Source organism: Myxine glutinosa, chromosome 4 (assembly GCF_964187855.1).
Source record: "Myxine glutinosa chromosome 4, kmMyxGlut1.1, whole genome shotgun sequence".
NCBI classification, from domain to species: domain Eukaryota; kingdom Metazoa; phylum Chordata; class Myxini; order Myxiniformes; family Myxinidae; genus Myxine; species Myxine glutinosa.
This window is the reverse complement of record NC_136264.1, coordinates 110,386,642-110,408,530: the sequence shown is the minus strand read 5'-3', so window position 1 is coordinate 110,408,530 and position 21,889 is coordinate 110,386,642. Positions and strand designations below refer to the sequence as shown.

Here is a 21,889-nt window from a genome sequence, read left to right as displayed (position 1 = left end):
ATCTGGGGTGAATTAGCGGGGGTAGAAAAGATCAAGGTTTTGGATGGGGGAAGATAAGAGATGGTGGTGAACAGCTGTTTTAAAGACCTGGAGGGAGGAGTGGGATTGAAGGGAGTGGCACCTATGCCAAACTTTATTTCGCTTTATTTCGTTTGATGCAATGCAGAGTCAATCTAGTGGGAAACACATATTTAGCCTACATAGAATAAGGAAATAAACTATTTAAAAAGATATATCGTGGCCTGTGTGTAAGTTTCATGGAATTAACTAGGAGGACGGCTGCGACCATTATTTACATTACGAGGGTGTTACACACAACAAAACCATACTTTTCACATTCGTTACACTTTCTCCAAAATTGTTACACTTCTCAAAACCGTTACACTTCTCAAATTCGTTACAATATATATATATATATATATATATATATATATATATATTGTTACGGACACGACTTAGATGTTGCTTGACCGAGCGGAATGGCCGCCGTGTTCGCACAAGTTACCCGATTACACTCGAACGTTGGCCGAATCGCGCTACGCTAAATCAATGAAGGAAAGGACACAACGGCTGGGATTAAGGCAACGACACAAGGGGTACAGTTCTCAAGACCTCCGGAGGAGGATATAATATTGGTTATGCAGAACGGTTAGATTACACGGCAAGAGGTACAGCACAGCAAGATGGGCACTTAGACACAGTCTTATCTTATTCCTGACAGACCACAGACAAACGGGACAAGACTGACTCACACAGGGATTGATGGCAAGGAAGGGCAGGCAGTCGATAGCTCAAGGTGCACCTTGGCTCAGGGGCAGAATCGACCCGGTCCGGTCCAGAGATGCGGGTAGGTATCGTCGCGCTGGAGGTGGCGTCCGTTTCTCTTCAAGCTGAGGCGCATCTGACGTCACCTCCGTCTTCCTGCGCATGCCCAGCGGGGAGTGACACGCCCTCGGCTCGTTAGCTCCGCCCCAGATGGAATCGGTCCGCCGCTTCTTATTGGGTGCGGGGGGTTACCGGGCTCCGCCCTTGACGAGGAGCTGACAGTGAGCCCCTGCGTGGTAACCCCATCGGAGCACATGTTCAATGGCGGCTAACCAAGCCGGAGTGAGGACGCACACTCCCCGCGCCGCCGCCGCTGTTGTTGTTGTTGGTGTTGTTGTTCCATGAGGAAGAGATGCGGGGAGGTATTGGGAGGTCCTAAACTTACTAATGGTGCCATACAATCACATTCTGGTGCAACGAAGAGTCAGAATTAATGGAAACGAGTCCTTAACTGACATAGACTAAGAATAACTAGCAAGATGTCCTATAGTTGCCTACGTGAGATGCGGTGAACCTGGGTACGACATTTAATGGGGGAAAAATGGGAAGGTCGGGGCTACAGAGTGTTGTTTACAGATAATGGGACTAGGGAATGGGGGATTGGGGATAGTTGGGGAGTATTGGGGAAATAGGGGAATATTTACAAGCGGATATGGATGGAGGCCAAATCCCATATCCGCAACATTGCACCCTTCTCTACCTCGGGGCGTCCCGACCCGATAAATTTTTACCTACGTTAGTGTGGCACTCAGATGTAGTTCCCTCTACTATTAACTCAACCCTGAGTGCGACAGTTTTACAGATGTTCACAAATGAGTAAATATGTCCCCCTGCGACGTTGCACCCTTCTCCTCTCAGAAACACACCCACAGGATAACCGAATCGCGGAAAGAATCCTCAAACTAAACATACAGCCGGTAGGGAGCATTATTTACACAAGACTACACTGATATTTACACTACGATCCAGGACCTGTTATTGGAGGAACACATGCAGATGTTATGCATAGAGAGAGAGCACGCATGCCAGCATCGATACACCAACCCACGAGTGCTCTGTGGCCCTACGGCCTTTAATAATGTGCAGAGCACCCCATCCAAGCACCAAAAGCACCACCCCATCATGTACAGTCAGCACCATCCGGTGCACCAATAAAGTGTTCGATAATCACCGGTGGTGTCGCAGCCGGCCGATGTTCTGCCGCTGGTCTTGCCTTGGAGCCCACTTGGTGTTCTGGCTTCCTTCAAAAATAAAGAAAGGCGCCAACCGCGTCCATTTCTAAATTGTGGCCGTCAGGGGGCCAACTATTTGTGGTTCACCTGTATGGCATAGGTGCCACGTTGACCCATAGGTCCATCAACGGGTGGTGCTTGCCCGCAAAAGAACTGCGGTCCATTGTGGGCGGCCACAAAAATTGCGGTCCATATGGTGTATCGATCCAGGCAGCAAGCAGCGAAAGTGCAGGCCCACAACTGCGGAGCCAGCACCTCTCTCTCCTCTCTCTCTGCCCCAAAGCCAGATCCTCGGAGGTGGGAGACAAAAGAAACAAGTGAGTAAGGTGGTAAGGGCGCAAAAGTGCACGCAATATAAGGTAATGCACACTGGGGGCACATGGGAACCAGGTGAGACAGGTACGTTCCTACCGTACGCCCCCCCCCCCCCCCCACCAGGTAACCTACATTGCCCCTCCCTTACCCCTTACTGTATCCACAAAACACAACACTACCCATAAACATCTACTTTACAAATCAACAAACGTCCCTACTGTCTTCCCCGTTCCTCCCATAAACCAAATTCGTCTTCTCTCCCTCCTAACCAATCAAATTTGCCATTTCCAACTCTCATCACAATTTGCCATCTCCAACTCAACAGCAAAATTTGCCATCACCAATTCATCATCAGTCCCTCCTAAGGAGGGAGAGATGGAATCACCCCAATGTCTCATCCACGTCGTGATGCGTCTCACAAATCCACACAGCAATTCTCATTTCCTGCACACAGAACAAAGAAAACACAGGTGTGGAGTCATCATCATCACCTCAGGTAAGTGGCTGCGTATGGTGCGACAGGTTCATCAATCCTAACTATTTCCTAAATGACTTTAACAACTTTACATTACCCGGGGTCTTTCTCCTGCCAAACCATTGGCCCACTTACACTATGGGTTCTAAAAACCAATTCCCATTGACCAATCTGTGGTTCCTCTCAATTTGGGGTCTCACTCCCCCGATTCATCTCCCGGTGCCCTCGCACAATTTCTGGGCTGCGACGTGCAGCTCTCCCAACAGGTCTACCCACCTGCACACCTCTACCACTGTAGTTGCCACCCGAGCTTACCTGCTCCTCACCCTAACCTAACTAACTGGGGAAGGCCCTCTCGCACTCTCACCCCCTCAGTGCCCCCTCTGGCATGGGCTGCCCGATCCACACCCGGGATCCTCAGGCACCCACTGACACTAACGGCTCCCAGAGCCCACCTGCGGCCTCACCTGGCCGACATCCTCACAGTGGTGGAGTGCCCAAACCAACTACACACACTAACAGGCTACACGCCCAGCCATTTCCACAACACTAATGCACCCATCCACAATACCATTCTGCAACCGCACCACAAATGCCAATATCCAACCACAATTTACCTATACCCTCTACCTAACACTTACACTACCCGCCCCGGGTACTCGTGAAAGGGGTCCACTCTTCCCCCATCCACACCTTCGCACCATGCACACCACTCCGTACCACTTACTCCATGTACTCCACACACCTGTACTTGCACACCTGGGCTCTCATACTTGGTGCCGCCTGCACCCTTCTCTCCCCAAGCGCATTCGCGCTGATCCACAACACTCACTACTCATACACTGCTCCACACACCTGTCCAGTTCTCACACAGCATCATCTCATCTAACTACTCCCCTCTGAAACTTGCGCTTCCCAGTCGTCCCTTTAAACTATTGCGCTCCCTCGTCATTATCATCCACACTAAACTACCTGCGTCCCCACTACAGGTATCAGTCACTAACTAACCTTAACGTTACCTAATGTCATCTTCGCTAGATCCCTATCAATATAACCTAACCCACCCGGGCTAGTTTTCACTGCCATACACCCCATAAGCTATCGCGCATTTGCCCCACTTTTGTGAGGGATGACAGAGTTGCCATCCCACCACATCGGGCATCTCCCACTACCAATTTTGCACATCAAATTTCGACAAATCAAAAAATTGCCAATCACTACTCATCATCTGCCAATCATTACTGCCAATCCCTTGCCAATCATCAAATTTTGTTTTTTTTCTAATTTTGGGGCCAAAACACTATCCTCGTCATTACAGTCTACTTACTAATGCCTCTCGGTGCGCCAATTCACTTCTAAAGCTCGGCTTCGTACAGCCAAGCCATGAATGCGGGTTGTTCTGTGCCAGCGGCTGGATGCGTCCGGCTTTCGGTGCAGGGAAGGAGGTTTACCCGGGCCGAGATCCCACGCACCATCTCGGCACGGAGCCATCCCATGGCCCGATCTCGACCTGCCGGAATGCCTCAACAAAAAGTGGTCGCCATGACGACCCTTCCTATCGGGCTGCCCGCTCCGCCTAGTGGAGCACGGACGCGGCCGTTCAAAGCGAGGCCCAGCGTGGATCGCGTACGGCGGTCCTTTCGAACCCGCCGTGGCTCGGATCCCCGCTGGTTCTCGCGGCACCCGAAGCCCGGCACGCACCGAGGGCCCGATTCGGCTATAAGTCGTTCTAACCTCTAACCCGGTTACCGTCGATGCCTCACCTGGATGCTTACAAGCATACGCTACCCCTTTCTTGCTCATACATGCAGCCGTTTCCATGCTCCTCGTCGTACCTTTTCTTACACACCTCGGTACACTCATTCCGGTTACCGACTTGGTCACACACCTGACCACCGAACACCTTGGCACACATTCGTCGCTCGCACACCTCACCAACACACCTCTTCGCGCCCCCTCCTCGGTCACCTCCTCTGTGACAATCACAGGTGTGCTCTCACTCGCACACCCAACCACGTGCCTCACTACCAATTCCAGCGTGCATTCCCACTCACGCTCTACCATTCCAGGTGTGCATCCTTCCATTCCAGGTGTACATCCTCGCTCACCTGTCACAACCAACTCACGCTCATTGTCACTCTCACTACTCTCACCACCACTCTTGACAACGCACTCACCCTTACTCCCGACAGCGCACTCTTTCCTCATGCACCTGTCCGTTACACACCTTTCTCGCACACACTCTTGCGCACACTCTCCCGTCACACCCTCTGTAACACTCCCCACAGGCGTGCATTCTTCCTTGCCTTTGACAGCGCACTCTTTCCCCATGCACCTGTCCGTCACACACCTTTCTCACGCACACTCTTGCGCACACTCTCCCGTCACACCCTCTGTAACACTCACCACAGGCGTGCATTCTTCCTTGCCTTTGACAGCGCACTCTTTCCCCATGCACCTGTCCGTCACACACCTTTCTCGCGCACACTCTTGCGCACACTCTCCCGTCACACCCTCTATAACACTTACCACACCGCGCTTCCATGTGCTCCCTCGCACACGCGCTACGACCGACTCACTCTCGCCAGCACCCTCACTCCTTGGCACGCACTTTTTCCTCACACACCCCAGAGTCGGACTTTCTCGCACACCTCCTTTTTCGCACACCAGACCTGTCGCACACTTCACCAACGGCCTCTCACGAACACCCGGGTCCATCTCGACCCCCAAGCTTCTTAAATCACCTGGCGCATCATACGCACGACCATATTGGTCACCACTTACACCGGGTCCTCTTTCTCTTCGCTTCTCCTCCATCACCTGCGAATCCCTCATCCGGTTAATGAGCACATCATCACGATCCGAACACAGACTTTGGACCAATTCTTTTACTTCCTCCTTTATCTCTTTCTTATCCTCTCTCCATCGCTTCTTAATTTCGCTCACCCCTTCTTCCACTTCTTCTAATTTCTGCTTCACCTCCTTCATCTCCTCGTGCGCCCCTTTAAGTTCTTCCTCTAACTCCACTTAATTTTTTTCTATGTGCTCCCGCACCTCCCGCTCTTTAACCTCCATCACCTCTACCACCTTGTCCATTTTCCTCGTCAGGTCCTCATGTACCGTCTGACACTCTTTTTTAATTACCCCTACGTCCTTTTTCATCTCCTTCTGTGTCGATTTTAAACCCTCTATTACCGCTGTGTTCTTCTTTACCTGGTCCCCCAACTCCTTTTGTCCCACTGTCAGTTGTTCTACTCCCAGCGTCAACTCCTCTATACCACCTTGCAATTTTACAGTCCCCTTTCTCACCTCCTTCTCCATGCGCTCCTTACAGTGCCTCACCTCCTCGCGCACTCCTCCGACCTCCTCACTCACCCCTCTTCTGATCTCTTCTCCCATCACTTGCATCTCCTGCCCAGATGCCACCCTCATCTGCTCCATTTCCTCCCTGTGAGCATCCAGTTTAGTTTCTACCCCCATTCTGACCCCCTCTATCTGCTGCCCCATTTGTTTAACTTCCCTTTCCGCTTGGTCCCTCATGTCCCTCAATTTGCCTTCCATACTGTTTTCTAACCCCTCTAACCCCTTTTGCATCCCATCCATTTGATTCTCTTGAGCGGCCATTCTGTTTTCTACCCCCATTAACCCATTCTTTACCTCTTTTATCCCATTGTCTAACCCCTCACCGGTACCCCTCGCTTCGTCCCTCATTACCCCCATTTGCTCACTCTGAGCCTCCATCCGGTTCCCCATTACCCCCATTTGGTTTCCCATTACCCCTAATTGCTCACTCTGCAGTTTGAGGGACGCCTGCATTTGCGCCATAAATTGCTCCATGATGGCCTGCATTTGGGCCATCCCTCCCACTTGTGCAGCGGGTGCGGCCGCCGTAGCTATGTGCGAGGCGCCATTTTGCGCGCCCGCAACCTCGTGCGCGACGACGCCATTTTGCGACCCTGCTACCCTCACTGCTTCGCTCTCCTCATGTCCCTCAATTTGGTCCTGGATCGACCCTGCCTCACTCTCCTCTACCGGAACCCAGCCGTCTTGATCCGCCATAGCGCGACTTTCAAAATTCGGGTTTTTATTTTTGTAAAACACAATCAAATTTCGCCGTTATAATTTCGAGCGCGTGAAACGCGCTCCGGGTCCGATCCCACTTCCCGACACCAATTGTTAATCTAATAGTACAATTGGTGTTCCAAAATTTGGGCCTAACAAATTTAGTCCCAGGTCCGAATCCAACTCCTGACAACCAATTGTTACGGACACGACTTAGATGTTGCTTGACCGAGCGGAATGGCCGCCGTGTTCGCACAAGTTACCCGATTACACTCGAACGTTGGCCGAATCGCGCTACGCTAAATCAATGAAGGAAAGGACACAACGGCTGGGATTAAGGCAACGACACAAGGGGTACAGTTCTCAAGACCTCCGGAGGAGGATATAATATTGGTTATGCAGAACGGTTAGATTACACGGCAAGAGGTACAGCACAACAAGATGGGCACTTAGACACAGTCTTATCTTATTCCCGACAGACCACAGACAAACGGGACAAGACTGACTCACACAGGGATTGATGGCAAGGAAGGGCAGGCAGTCGATAGCTCAAGGTGCACCTTGGCTCAGGGGCAGAATCGACCCAGTCCGGTCCAGAGATGCGGGTAGGTATCGTCGTGCTGGAGGTGGCGTCCGTTTCTCTTCAAGCTGAGGCGCATCTGACGTCACCTCCGTCTTCCTGCGCATGCCCAGGGGGGAGTGACACGCCCTCGGCTCGTTAGCTCCGCCCCAGATGGAATCGGTCCGCCGCTTCTTATTGGGTGCGGGGGGTTACCGGGCTCCGCCCTTGACGAGGAGCTGACAGTGAGCCCCTGCGTGGTAACCCCGTCGGAGCACATGTTCAATGGCGGCTAACCAAGCCGGAGTGAGGACGCACACTCCCCGCGCCGCCGCCACTGTTGTTGTTGTTGGTGTTGTTGTTCCATGAGGAAGAGATGCGGGGAGGTATTGGGAGGTCCTAAACTTACTAATGGTGCCATACAATCACATTCTGGTGCAACGAAGAGTCAGAATTAATGGAAACGAGTCCTTAACTGACATAGACTAAGAATAACTAGCAAGACTTTGCCTACGTGAGATGCGGTGAACCTGGGTACGACATTTAATGGGGGAAAAAGGGGAAGGTCGGGGCTACAGAGTGTTGTTTACAGATAATGGGACTAGGGAATGGGGGATTGGGGATAGTTGGGGAGTATTGGGGAAATAGGGGAATATTTACAAGCGGATATGGATGGAGGCCAAATCCCATATCCGCAACAATATATATATATATATATATATATATATATATATATTTATATATACATATACAGTCACGTGAAAAAGTAAGTACACCCAATGTAAAGTTTTGACTTTTTCAACATATTTCAACATACAGCTATTTGATATTCATTTCAACAATATTGATAGATAAAGGTGATATAATATAACAAATATCATGAAACATTTACATTTTGTCGTCCATTGTATCATTTAAATAAACATAAATGCAAATTACGCATGTGGAAAAAGTAAGTGACATTTGTGACACTTTATCGTTACAAAGGTAATATTTACAAGTTGTTATTTACAAGTATTTACTAGTGAAGGGTTCTCAAAACCGCAACAATATATAAATATAAATGTGTGTGTGTTTATGTAACATTTACAATTGTACACAAATGTGTACTTTCAGACTCTGCACTCAAGCTTCATACTTGATGGCTCAAACTTCAATTTCGATTGCAACGTCACAACAACATTACTGCTGGTATTTGTGCTAATCCAGTTGCCGTCTGGATTAAATTGCAAGATAAGTTAATCTTCAATGCACTTTCACACACTTACATACACATACACATACATACACTCACATCCGGGGTCTGCCTAGCAGGCACGTAAGACAACGGCCATTATGAAGCTCGCAGTGTTAGTGTGAGAAATCTCTGAGGATATCTTGGAGACTCAATAGCTCAGTGGGCTACCACGGCGCAAGTGATGAGGTCAGTGGGTTTGATTCCCGGGTTGAGTCAGATTTTTTCACACTAGCCCCACGCAGGAATTTACCTCATGTTTATTTATTTAAAAAAAAAAAAAAAAAAAAATATATATATGCATAAATGTGTGTGTGCTTGTGTTTATGTAACATTTACAATTGTACACAAATGTGTACTTTCAGACTCTGTACTCAAGCTTCATACTTGATGACTCAAACTTCAATTTCGATTACAAAGTCACAACAACATTATAGTCCTTGAGCCAGACCAAAAGTAATGCTCCGGCGGGGGGAGTAATTCTCATTATGATTTTCCATTAGACCAATGTCTCAAGTGTCAGAAAAGGTGTGATGGACATCTGAGAACGGTAGCTTAGTGCCCGGATGGACGCCATCTTTGAAACCACCCAGCTCGAAAATGCCCATTTGGTGGGGTACATTGTTGCACGTGTATCTGGACTTCTATACTAGCTATCGATGTGCGGTTGACGACTAAATATACGTCCGATGTGTACCGTCTAAATAAAAAATAATATGAAGCATTTTGTTTTAGATTAATTATTATAAAAATCAATTATCGAAAAAAAATCATATATTTTTCAATATTTTATTATTAGACTTGTACTTTTTTTAGTGAAACAACACTGGTATGATTTTCCAAATTATGCATTGTGCTACACCGTTTATCTGTCTATAAAAATAACTCAAAAACTAAAACATATCACCCACCACGAGTTTACAACAAATAAATGTAAAGAGGCATAAAATGACTTAGGCCGCCGCTGGCATTATCTATTCTGACGATAACGCAAGTTAGGAATGTCGTACGGAGAGGATTTTAACACCATACGATATCTAATAAGCAGGCGGAAATTGTTACATAGGAAATCTGCACTTTGGTGGCCATCTTGGATTTCAAAATGGCCGCCAATTATATTAATTATTCATTACTAGAGTTTGGAAAGACGTATGGAGCTGATTTTAACACCATAGGATGTATATTCCTAATAAGCAAGCGGAGGTATCATTGAACATGTCATGTTTTAGTCAAATAACACCGGTATGATCTTCCAAATTATACATTTTGCTAAACCGTTTATCTGTCTATAAAGATTTTCAGGCAATTTGGCCTGCATTATAATAGAGAACAACATATGCTATACAATATACAGTGCACACAAAGTTAATCATCAGAGTCGCCATCAGAGTCATTGGCATCCTGAGCCACGATAGCATCATCCTGCACCATGTTGGAGCATCCCTGCAGCTTACACACAACAGTGCACTTCAACCCATTCAGTATGCAGGAGCAATCTGACGGTCGACACGTCCTTCTGCATGTGCATGAGATGAGATTCAAGACGACATCTGGAGCTGGTAGACCCGCCATCCATCGGATTGTGAGCGAACCGCCATCATCGAGTTCCCAACCATGTCCTGCTGATGGTGTTGGGACGTCTGGTAGGTTTTCAAGGCTGCGTCGCCAGATAGCCGCCTGATAGTTGGCCCTAAGCGTATGCTGCATCAAGGAGTCTTCACAAGGCGGCAATTGTCCAGATTCGATCTGGCCCTTCTTTGCACAGAACATGTGATAACGGAGCGAATTAACACCGACGATCTTCGTGTTCTTGGCGTACAGCTGACACGTGAAGGCCTGAATGCTATTGAAGACGTCTGTTGGTACATTCCACGAAGATCCCAGATCTGTGAATGCTTGAAGATACAGCTCATTCGCTTGCACAAGCTTCAAAGCCTTTATCTTTCCTTGGCTAGCCAGAGCACTCACAGTGTCACACCCGCTCCATGCATGAAGCCCTGGCAATGCACTGCAAACTCCAGACCCCAATACCGCAGCCAACTTTCCAACGTCGATCATTCTGACTCGAACCTTTGTTCCTCGTCTGATGAAGAGCTGACTATCGATGGTTCTGCTGAGATGAAGACTGATGATCAGAACGTCGGTGTCATCTGCCACTAAGATGATCGTCTTGTAGTGGGTAGCGGCGTGCTTTGCGTGGAGAAACATACGCGTGTCTGCTTCCTCGTGGCTACATTCGAGTGCTTGCACCAACTTCCACCTATCGCGGGTCAGTACCAGACATTTTTCACCACAGGTGACATACAGTGTTCTGTTGCCTAGCTTTTCGCGATTTGTTTCATGTTTCCACGACTCCGCCAGAAACACAACCAGTTTCTCCTTTGTCTGGCTGCAAGCAAGGAGACGCCGCCAGTTCATGATTTTGTGTGCGGGTCTGATCTCGCTGAAACTGATGCCTTCATTTGAACCGCGGTTCACACGCTCAGCTGCTTTGATGGATTCTTCTGTGTATGTGTCAAAGACAACATCGATGCGCTCTCTGCCTTGACCAGCGTGAAGCGCTGCAGCAAGGATGCGGTCAGATAGTTCTTCGAACGTGTCGTTCTCGCCATGCATCTTTTGTATGAGAGCCATCGCATCAATTATTGTTGCACTTCGCTTGTCAACGTTCTCGGCTGGTTCCACAAGACCTTCCATGTGTTTCGCAAGTGCAGCTTTGTTCGTTTTTTTCATTGACCCATCAACGTTTGCCAAAGACCATGGTAACGGCCCTAGTGGGTGACAAAGGACAAGTTGCATGTCGAGGTTCCTTGTCTTGGCGATGAGTATCATGGTGGCAAACAGTTGTCTGTCAGCTCTCAGGACGATCTCCTTGTTTGTGCCCTTCACAACTTTCTGCTTGATCTTACCAAAGGTCTTCAAGTTTAGCTTGTTCAATGTGTCATGAAAGCCTGTTCCCTCTTCAAGACGTTTCTGGAAGCTTTGATACGCCGCTTCCCCCTTTTGCAGGGTGTTGAGTAGGTCATTAGAAACGTCCTCCCTCGCAGCCGCTCCGGTAGATATACTGAGAAGACATGACGGATCATCGGCGAATGGATTGGTCCAGTCATTTTTCAGTAGATCACAGATAGCTGTGACGCCAGACTCATCACGTTTGATGCGAGAAGTAGACAAGTCAGGGTGCTTGGCGTGAGATGTGTCGCTGCCATTCACAAGGATAGTTTCTCGTAGTTGCCTCAGTGCAGTAGCCCGATTTTCTGCAGTTAGATAGTATCGTGACACAGCCCCTTGTCGAAGACTAAAACCTCGTGTTCCTCCAGCTGTTTGCGTATCTTTGTTTACTGTTTCTTCTGTTGTCTGATCAACAGCGATTCTGGCAAATGGATTCCCTGGTCTAAGCTGTACGGAGAAGTAGCCTTGATTGAAATGCCTGTACAACTCGGGGCATGTTTCGTGGAGTTGCGTCATCTGTGCATAGTACACTGGTAGATATCTAGCATAGTTCACCTTGTTCATTGCGAAACACCAAGGGATCACTCTTCTGACACAAGCCAAGTGAAGCATCCAGTCGCCTTCTCTATCCGCACGAATCAACCCCAGCAGGGTCTCTACCATATCAATATACATCATCCAGAAGCGAGCCAGGTCTCCATGTTTGGTTCGCAGAAAATGTAGGTATTTCGCGAACATGTCAAAGCTCTGTACACATGAATCATCATCGAGAGCAGCAGCGAGAGTCTCGTGGCAAACATCCTCCTTGATGCTGCGAATTTTGAGGTCAGTGCTTCGAATCTGGGGTTCCTTGTCAGGATGATTGCTTTCTATCCACACCTGGAAGCCCTTCCAAATGATGCGCATTAGTGCCTCGTACATCAACTTGTGGAGTCGCACAGCACGGTTGTAATGCTTGCCTTCCAGAACCCTGTTGATGGAACCTTCAGCGATTACTCCTGACTCAACAGCTACATCCCGAAGGCCTGCATCTCCAAACATTTTCCCAATGCTCGACATGAAGTTACAGATGGTATGGAAGTTCCCCATCATGAGCACGATTCTTCCATATCGATCGACATCTTTCCATGCTATTTCGGTCGCCTTAGCAAATAGTGCCTGGTCTAGCACCACCGGTATACGCTCAAGCTGAAGTGATGACATGATGTTCAGAGCTTCTCTGAGGATTTCTTGCACTGTTGCCATATCTGTGGCAGGCGCGTTTATAGTCGGCAGGTAGCCAACTACATCTTCCGTCACCTGAACACGATCTCTAGTCATGATGTTGAAACCAGTCCACGAACTGATTGTCTGGTCGCATGGTTCCAGCATGCGAGTCATAATCCATACGTGATTTTGGCGCTGCGCAAGGGATGTTGCGCCTGCAAGAGTGTCAGAAAGATCTGCAGGCTTGATTGCAGGTGGGCCCTCTCGTTTCCCACCGCTGTATATTGGAACTAAATCGCTGGATGACGGGATAGATCGCTTCTTATCTGCTTTGGATACTGCCGATGGAGGTTGGGGCGGCAAACACGACTGCGACTTCGGTTGGACGATGATACCGTTGACGCGATGCGATGTTCCGCCACCACTCAGCGATTCCTCTAGCCTGTCGATGTTATCGAATGCTAATACAGTCGGGACCGAAGGGTGCACATGTGACGGAAGTGGTACTGTATCTTTCTCCACACTTGCTAATTTGTCTATGCATAGCGCTGTCTCGATTTCTTCCAGAACTGTGTACGAACATCCGTGCCCGAGTCGATTCAATATTCTGATGACCTCTGTATTACCGGTGAGCGTTTTCATGACCCACGGAAGTAGGACATGCTTCGATGTTCTGATGGTACCCCGGTGTACAGCATTGATGATATCTTGAGCCATCGACCATACCAGTGTGTCGGCACGCGCAGAGCTACCCCCACTCCCGCAAATCAAAGTATGCAGAAATACACGAAGAGAATCTGGTATCTTCACGTAATCTGAAGTGAGTTCTGCTGGCTGAGGCGGCCAACGTTCATTGTAATGAGCATCTTTGATCTGGTGTCGCAGTGAAGTAGCTGCACGCACAATGTTACTTTCACCGTCCGTTCGTTCAAATGCTTTCACTTCTGCTTTCAGGTTTACGCACTCTGCAGCAATCTCTCGCTTTGTCAGATTATCGGGCATCAAGTATACACGGTGTTTCACATTGAAGAAGATGAGCGATTCTCCAAACTCTCTTTGTAATGTGCGCTGCAGATTCTTCTTGATGGAGTCACGAACATCAACTGAAAATGTATCTGAAGACAGGATATCTGTTGCAACATCAACTATTGGAACAATCCTCGGGTTCAAGAACAAGTCAGTGCGAATGAAATTGAATATACATCGTATCATTTCTTTTTTCTCGATATTATCTTCAATGTCAGTTTCTACTTGAGGTTTTTGGGGCCGTGTGTAGTTTCTATAGCAGGAGAAGTGGTAGTGAGCCTCAGCTGCAACCATATCTCGTGTAGTCAATGCCAAAACTCTCTCATCATTGCGAGCTGTCGCAGCATCTCTTATTGTCTTATCTGCTCGAAGTTCAACAGCCAAGACAACTGTTTCACGGGTACGACTGCCTTTTATGAATTTTGAAGCACGCTGGCAAAAAATGCATTTATCATCGTAGACCGTTGAAGTTCATCCTGTCTCTTCCCGTGATGATCGCCGTCGCACCGCATCGCCAGTATCAACTGAAGAACTTCTAGCTGCATTGGTCAAAGTAGCTAGGTGGTTTTTGTGAGTGAAGTCTGATCTACAAGCCCTATGGTATAATATTGGAATATTAGGAAGTTCAACTGCGCCTTCTTGGACTAGCTTTAGAATTGGATAAAAGTTTCTAACTGCGGCTGCGTCACACAATGTCTTCCAAGAACTGTTGCCTGCTGCCTTGCTTAGTTCAGAGAGTGGCGACTTCTTGCTGCACAGGATGCACGTTCCGGACTCAGGTTCAATCTTCGCCCGTTTCGCCTCGACACCGGCCATCTCAGCTGAAAGAACAAAAAGACTGACGTTAGATTACTCCGATATCCGAAAAGCTCGCCAGCTTACATAGACATACTCATCCAAGTCAGTGAACATGTTAGATGGCGCCACAATACAACTCTATAATAGAGTTGTATGTGGCGCCATCTAACATGTTCACTTTTAGTTCTTAAGCCACCCACCCCCCCCCCCCCCCCTCAGAAATTAATCAGGTCACCGCAACAAATCTCAGACTGAGATATAGAATATAGAATATAGATATAGAATAGACTGACGTCACTTTCGGCACTGGGTTCTGTGGGTTGATTATCGGCGGGAAATTCCAACTGACATAGTTTCGGTTTGTGGAAAGTGCATGCCTTTTCATATATTTTTTGTGTACACTCGTGGTGGATGATATGTTTTAGTTTTTGAGTTATTTTTATAGACAGATAAACGGTGTAGCACAATGCATAATTTGGAAAATCATACCAGTGTTGTTTCACTAAAAAAAGTACAAGTCTAATAATAAAATATTGAAAAATATATGATTTTTTTTCGATAATTGATTTTTATAATAATTAATCTAAAACAAAATGCTTCATATTATTTTTTATTTAGACGGTACACATCGGACGTATATTTAGTCGTCAACCGCACATCGATAGCTAGTATAGAAGTCCAGATACACGTGCAACAATGTACCCCACCAAATGGGCATTTTCGAGCTGGGTGGTTTCAAAGATGGCGTCCATCCGGGCACTAAGCTACCGTTCTCAGATGTCCATCACACCTTTTCTGACACTTGAGACATTGGTCTAATGGAAAATCATAATGAGAATTACTCCCCCCCCCCGGAGCATTCACTTCAAAAAATGGCCGGTTGGCTCAAGGACTATTACTGCTGGTATTTGTGCTAATGCAGTTGCAGTCTTGTTTGTCATTATTATCGACAAGTTGAAGTCTTTACTTTGTCCTTAGTTGAATTGTATATATATGAACACGTCCTTCCGGCTTACCAAATGGAACATTCAAACTTTTCATTATTTAGTGCTATCGACAGTTATCACACATGTGGTCTACTTGCTTAATTCTTTTATTTTTCCTTTCTCAATATAATTTGACTACTTCATGCAAATAATGAAAGCTTGTATCTCTAATTTCCTCTGGGTCTATATTATCCCCGTTTTAGCTGTGATAAGCAATAATTGCTCTTTTAGGGTATATTATCGACCGACACACCTAAGTTGTATGCTGGTTTTATGCAGCAAAATCCTTCGATCACAGTTGTTTTTGTGTGCCCACGACCTAACTAGAATGCAAAATTTGCTGTAAATCAGGCGAAATTCGGGTCATATCCCCCCTCCTCACAGTGTGGGGATCTTTTACCGGATGCCTACGACCTGACCTGACCTTGTGCACAACCAACTCGTATGAAAACTTTGGTGGATATTGGGGCAGCGGAGTTTTTTCCTATGATTTTCAGATGTACATGCATACATACACACATACATATGCAGAGAATTGCCTTATTTAATATCGTGGGATTTCATCAGCAGGAGATGCTAGAGATCAGAGCTTTTAAATACTCAGTGGCATGAGGTCAGACGTCTCGGTACAGGTGTTTTATTTTTTACAAGATCGAGGCTCGTGAAAGAGCTAACATTAATCACACAAAAAGTCAAACCGACACATAAAATATATAATAAGGGGAGCGGTAGACAAGATGGGGAGAGAGGGGGAAGGACACAAACACAACATTTGAGAGCAGGGACATCGGGAGAACTGTGGGAGGGAGAGGGCTTGGGGGGAGGTGGGAGAGGTATAAAACATATGGACACGGCAAGGACGACTCGTCCGACTGTTGGGGTCGGAGACCCCCCTTTGAACTTGTTTTGGAAGCAATGTATGCTGGACCTATGTCCAAAATAACTGGTGATCTCCAGTGGTGGTTAGTCCACTGGGTATGGTCCGTCAAATGCTGTTGTTGGTTTTTTCTTTCTCGTATTCTTGGTTGTTGTCCTTTTTGTCCAGAAAGGGAAGACTTGTTTCATGCTTTTGTTAATTGCGAAAGACTCTCTCCTTTGTTTCATTGGTTAAACTATTCTTTCCATAAAATGCGTGTCACCTTTTCTTTGAAAGCTTTCATTTTTGGTTTTCCTGCAAAACATGATCGTGTACCTACATTACTTGTTTTTCTAATAGCCACTGCCAAGCTTTCTGTGTACTTGTCACGGAAGGCAAAGCTGGGTGGCAAGCCCTTGGAACAGTGCAATGTTATAGTTTTTCAGTGCTTTGGTTTCAGAAAGGTTAAAACTTGAATTGAATTTCACTCAGGGTGAAAGCGAACTTGTTTTATTCGTTTTTATGTTATTCTACCTTTTCTCCTTGTGTACACCTATCTGTCCCACTGTCCAACACCCCTTATCGATTTGTGAACCTACTACTCTTTGTTGTTCACCACCTCCATGAGCTTTGACCATTGCATATAAATATGACATACAGTATATATATATATATATATTTTTTGTTGCGGAGATGAGAACTGTATTTTTTTTATTGTGTGCAGTATTATTGTTATTATTGGTTATTCTGCGCCCCCCTGCCTCCGGAGCTGTGTAAAGGTGAAAGGGCATCCCATAATTAGTCCACAAGCATACACGTCAGCCAAGTAATAGAATACCCCTGTTGATAGTTATCTCTTATTCTGTGTTTTAGGGTAAGGCTGTGTCTCCCATTAATTGAAGTACTCCATTGCACCAGTGAAAGAGAATAGATCCCCTTTCATTCCCATCCCCAAAATCCCCATTTCCCTCACATCCCCTTTCGTCATTGCCGAGCCTCGATTGCCCATATTACCTCCCCTCCAAAACCGCCATTGAACCTGTGCTCGGGTCGGGGAAGAAAGGCGTGCCCGCCCGTCGTCATCAAGGGCGGAGCCAGAGGGTCGCGCGACCAACCAGGGCCGAGGTGAGCACCCCGATGGGCGTGTCCTGAAGGCCGGCGGCTTAATCGCCGGAGGCGCTATAAAAGGCGCGCACGCAAGAAGCAAGTGAGTTGGTCGGGGGAGAGTCGTGAAGAGTCAGTCAGTAGAGTCGGTGGTCAGTTGGTTGCGGTGAGGAGTCGGTGGTGGTGGTCAGTTGGTTGCGTTGGTTGCGGTGAGGAGTCGGTGGTAAAGAGTGAGTGGGCCAAGAAAGAGTTGAGGGTTGGACCAGACGAGTCGGACAAGGCCTAGCAAAGCACGCGACGTCCACAGCAGCCACAACAGCAGCTTGGGGGCCTGAACGGCGGTTTGAGCAAGGCCGTGAAGGAACGGCGGCTGCTAAACGCGCCGGTTGTGCTGCAGGACCCCCTTGGACCTCCCTCTCCCTCCAGCCATCCACCTCCTGCCTTTCCACCCTTCTTGTGTACGTGAGTTTGTTTTGTTTGTTCTGTCCCTGGGTTAATTAAGTCTGTATAAGCTAGTATTTTCACTGTGTCACCTGCGTCTTATGTGCTTGTAAATAAACGTGACTGCTTTCTTTTTGCTTATGTGTGTAAATAGTAAATAAATTCAGTAGTATTTCCAAACCTTTCTTTGCCTTCGTCTTCCTCTTTGCATTCATCGTTTTAGTCTTTTCCCTCATTGAGCAGCTGCGGTGCGATACGGCCAAAGTTCTGGGTGAATCGGGTGAGTCAGGGATCCTGTAACGGTCGCGGTTGGACCATCCGCTCGGCCCATCATAACATCTAAACCGCGATCAGTAACAATTGGTGTCGGGGAGTGAGATTCGGGGCCCGAACCAAATTTTTAAAACATCTAAAAAAAAAAAAAAAATTTGGTCAAAATTTGGAGCGGCCGAAATTTGCTTTTGTTTTACAAAACCCGAATTTTGAAATCGCGCCATGGCTGGTCAAGGCGACGGGATGCCGGTGGGAGAGATAGAGGGGTTAGGAGTAACCCAGGATCAAATGGAGGGGAGCAATGAGGAGGCGGTTGAGGTGGGTGGGTGTAGCGGCACCAAATTTTGCCGCGCCCGCGACAGTAGCAGCGCCGCCGTTGGATTCGGACCTTTTGTTGCTACAAATCGGGGCCTTTATGGACAAAATGAGGGACGAAGCAAGGGCTGATAGTGAGAAAATGGAAAACAGAATGGGGGAGCGACTAGGAAATCAAATCGGGGAGTTAGACAAGAAATTTGGGAAGTTAGACAATAATTTTGAGGAGTTAGACAAGAAATTTGGGAAGTTAGACAATAATTTTGAGGGGTTAGACAACGGGATAAAAGAGGTGAAAAATGGGTTAATGGGGTTAGAAAATAGGATGGAGGACAAATTGCGGGAAATAGGGGAACAATCTGCCAGGGAAATCAAACAAATGGGAGAGCAGATAGAGGAGGTAAAAATCGGGGTAGAAACCAAATTGGATGCTCAGAGGGATGAATTGGGACAGATGAGGGTGGCATCTACAAAGGAAATAGAGGAGATGAAAGAGGAGATACGACGAGGTGTGAGTGAGGAGGTTTCGGGGCTAGGCGAGGAGGTAAAGCGAGGTGAGAAGCGTATGGAGAAAGAGGTGAGGAATAATACGGCAAAGTTACAAGGGGGAATAGAAGATCTGACGGAGGAGGTGGAACAGCTGACAGAGGGACAGACGGAGTTAGTGGAGCAGGTTCAAAGGAACACTGCAGTACTCGGAGGGTTAAAGGCGACACAAAAAGAAATTAAAAACGAATTAATAGCGACACAGAGGCAATGTCAGATGGTGCGTGAGGAACTGACAATGAGGGTGGACGAGGTGACAGAGATAATGGAGACAAAGGACCGAGAGGTGAGGATGCACATAGAGACGGTCACGGTAGCCTTAGAGGACGAACTTGAGGAGACGCACCGAGAAATAAAAGAGGTTAAACAAAAATTAGAGGAAGTGGAAGAAGAGGTGAGTGAAATTAAGAAGAGACGGACAGAAACTAAGAGAGAAATCCAGGAGGAGGTAATGGAATTGGTACAAGGTCGGTGCTCAACTCATAATGTGCTGCTCACTAACCAAATAAAGAGTTTGCAGGTGGCAAAAGAGGTGCGGAGACGAGGCGCCAAGATGAGTGGCGATATAATCGGAAATGTACATGATGTGAGGAAAGCTTCAGTCGGCTTGGGGATTGGTTTGGATCCGGGTGTTCGTGAAAGGCCGTTGGTGAAGTGTGCGACAGGTCTGGTGTGCGAAAAAAGAGGTGTGCGAGAATGTCCGACCATGGGGTGTGTGAGGAAAAAGTGCGCACCGACCAGTGAGTGTGCTGTCGAGAGTGAGTCGGTCGTAGCGCGTGTGCGAGGGAGCACATGGAAGCGCGTAGTGAGGAGTGTTACAGAGGATGTAACGGGAGAGTGTGCCGTCAAGAGTGAGTTGGTCGAAGCGCGTGTGCAAGGGGGTACATGGAAGCGCGGTGTGGTGAGTGTTACAGAGGATGTAACGAGAAAGTGTACGCCTGTGGTGAGCGTTACAGACGATGTAACGGAAGAGTGTGCGCGAGAAAGGTGTGTAACGGACGGGTGCATGGGGAAAGAGTGCGCTGTCGAGAGTAAGGGTGAGCGCGTTGTCAAGAGTGGTGGTGAAAGTAGTGAGAGTGACACGGAGCGTGAGTTGGTTGTGACAGGTGAGCGAGGATGTACACCTGGAATGGAAGGATGCACACCTGGAATGGTAGAGCGTGTGTGGGAATGCACACTTGACTTGGTCGTGAGGCACGTGGTTGGGTGTGCGGGTGAGAGTACACCTGTGATTGTCACAGAGGAGGTGACCGAGGAGGGGGCGCGAAGAGGTGTGTTGGTGAGGTGTGCGAGCGACGAATGTGTGCCAAGGTGTTCGGTGGTCAGGTGTGTGACCAAGGCTGGGAGTGGAATGAGTGTACCTGGGTGTGTAAGAGAAGGTACGACGAGGAGCATGGAAACGGCTGGAGGTATGAGCAAGAAAGGGGTAGCGTACGCATGTAAGCATGCAGGTGAAGCATCGACGGTAACCGGGTTAGAGGTTAGAACGACTTATAGCCGAATCGGGCCCTCGGTGCGCGTCGGGCAGCTTCGCGTGCCGCGAGGACCAGCGGGGATCCGAACCACGGCGGTTTCGAAAGAACCGCCGTACGCGATCCACGCTGTGCCTCGCTTGGAACGGCCGCGTCCGGGCTCCACTAGGCGGAGCGGGCAGCCCGATAGGAAGGGTCGTCATGGCGACCACTTTTTGTTGAGACGTGCCGGCAGGTCGAGATCGGGACATTGGATGGCTCCACGCCGAGGTGGTGCGTGGGATCTCGGCCCGGGTAAGCCCCCGTCCCTGCCACGAAGGCGGGACGTATCCAGCCGCTGGCACCAAAGAACCCGCGTTCATTGCTCGGCTGTACGAAGCCGAGCTTTGGAAGGGAATTGGCGCACCGAGAGGATGTAATAAGTAGACGGGTGATGAGGATAGTGTTTTGGCCCCGAAATTCGAAAAAAAAAAAAAAAAGCAAAATTTGATGATTGGCAGATGATTGGCAGAATTTTTGATTGGTTGAATTTGGACGAGCAAAATTGATAGTAGGACCTCCCCGATGTGGTGGGATGGCAAATCCACCATCCCTCACAGACGGTGGGGCAAATGCGCTATAGTTTATGGGGTGTATGGCAGTGAAAACTAGCCCGGGTGGGTTAGGATATTGATAGGGATCTAGCGAAGATGACATTAGGTAACGTTAAGTTTAGATAGTGACTGATACCTGTAGTGGGGACGCAGGTAGATTAGTATGGATGATAATGATGTGGGAGCGCAATAGTTTAAAGGGACGACTGGGAAGCGCAAGTTTCAGAGGGGAGTAGTTAGCTGAGATGATGCCGTGTGTTTGAAGATTGAACAGGTGAGATTGAACAGGTGCGATTGAACAGGTGTGATTGCACAGGTGTGCAACTGAACAGGTGAATGGAGCAGTGTATGAGGGAGTAGTGGTGATTGCGTGTTGTGCTGACCAAATGGTCCAGGAAGAAAGGAGGGTGCAGGTGGCACCAGGTGTGAGGGCACAGGTGTGCAACCACAGGTGTATGTGGCTGTGTGGAATAAATGGTAGTGTGGAATAAATGGAGTATTGGAATGGATGGTCGTGGAGTGAGTATGGCGGAAATTGTGGAGTGGAGTGGGTGGTGCGAAGGTGTGAATGGGGGAAGAGTGGACCCCCATCACGGATACCCGGGGCGGGTAGTGTAAG

At 48.0% G+C, this 21,889-nt stretch overlaps 1 protein-coding gene across 1 annotated transcript in view; it reads right to left on the bottom strand.

Annotated features, from left to right (window-relative positions):
* TMA16 (translation machinery associated 16 homolog) overlaps window positions 1-2,266 on the bottom strand; it is a 437,797-nt gene extending 435,531 nt beyond the window's left edge. Inside the window, exon 1 of the mRNA XM_078776272.1 lies at window positions 2,145-2,266. Within this exon, the coding sequence (XP_078632398.1) occupies window positions 2,145-2,174 (30 nt within the window). The 5' untranslated portion in view covers window positions 2,175-2,266. The remainder of the gene's footprint in view (window positions 1-2,144) is intronic.
* Window positions 2,267-21,889: the final 19,623 nt, after the last annotated feature.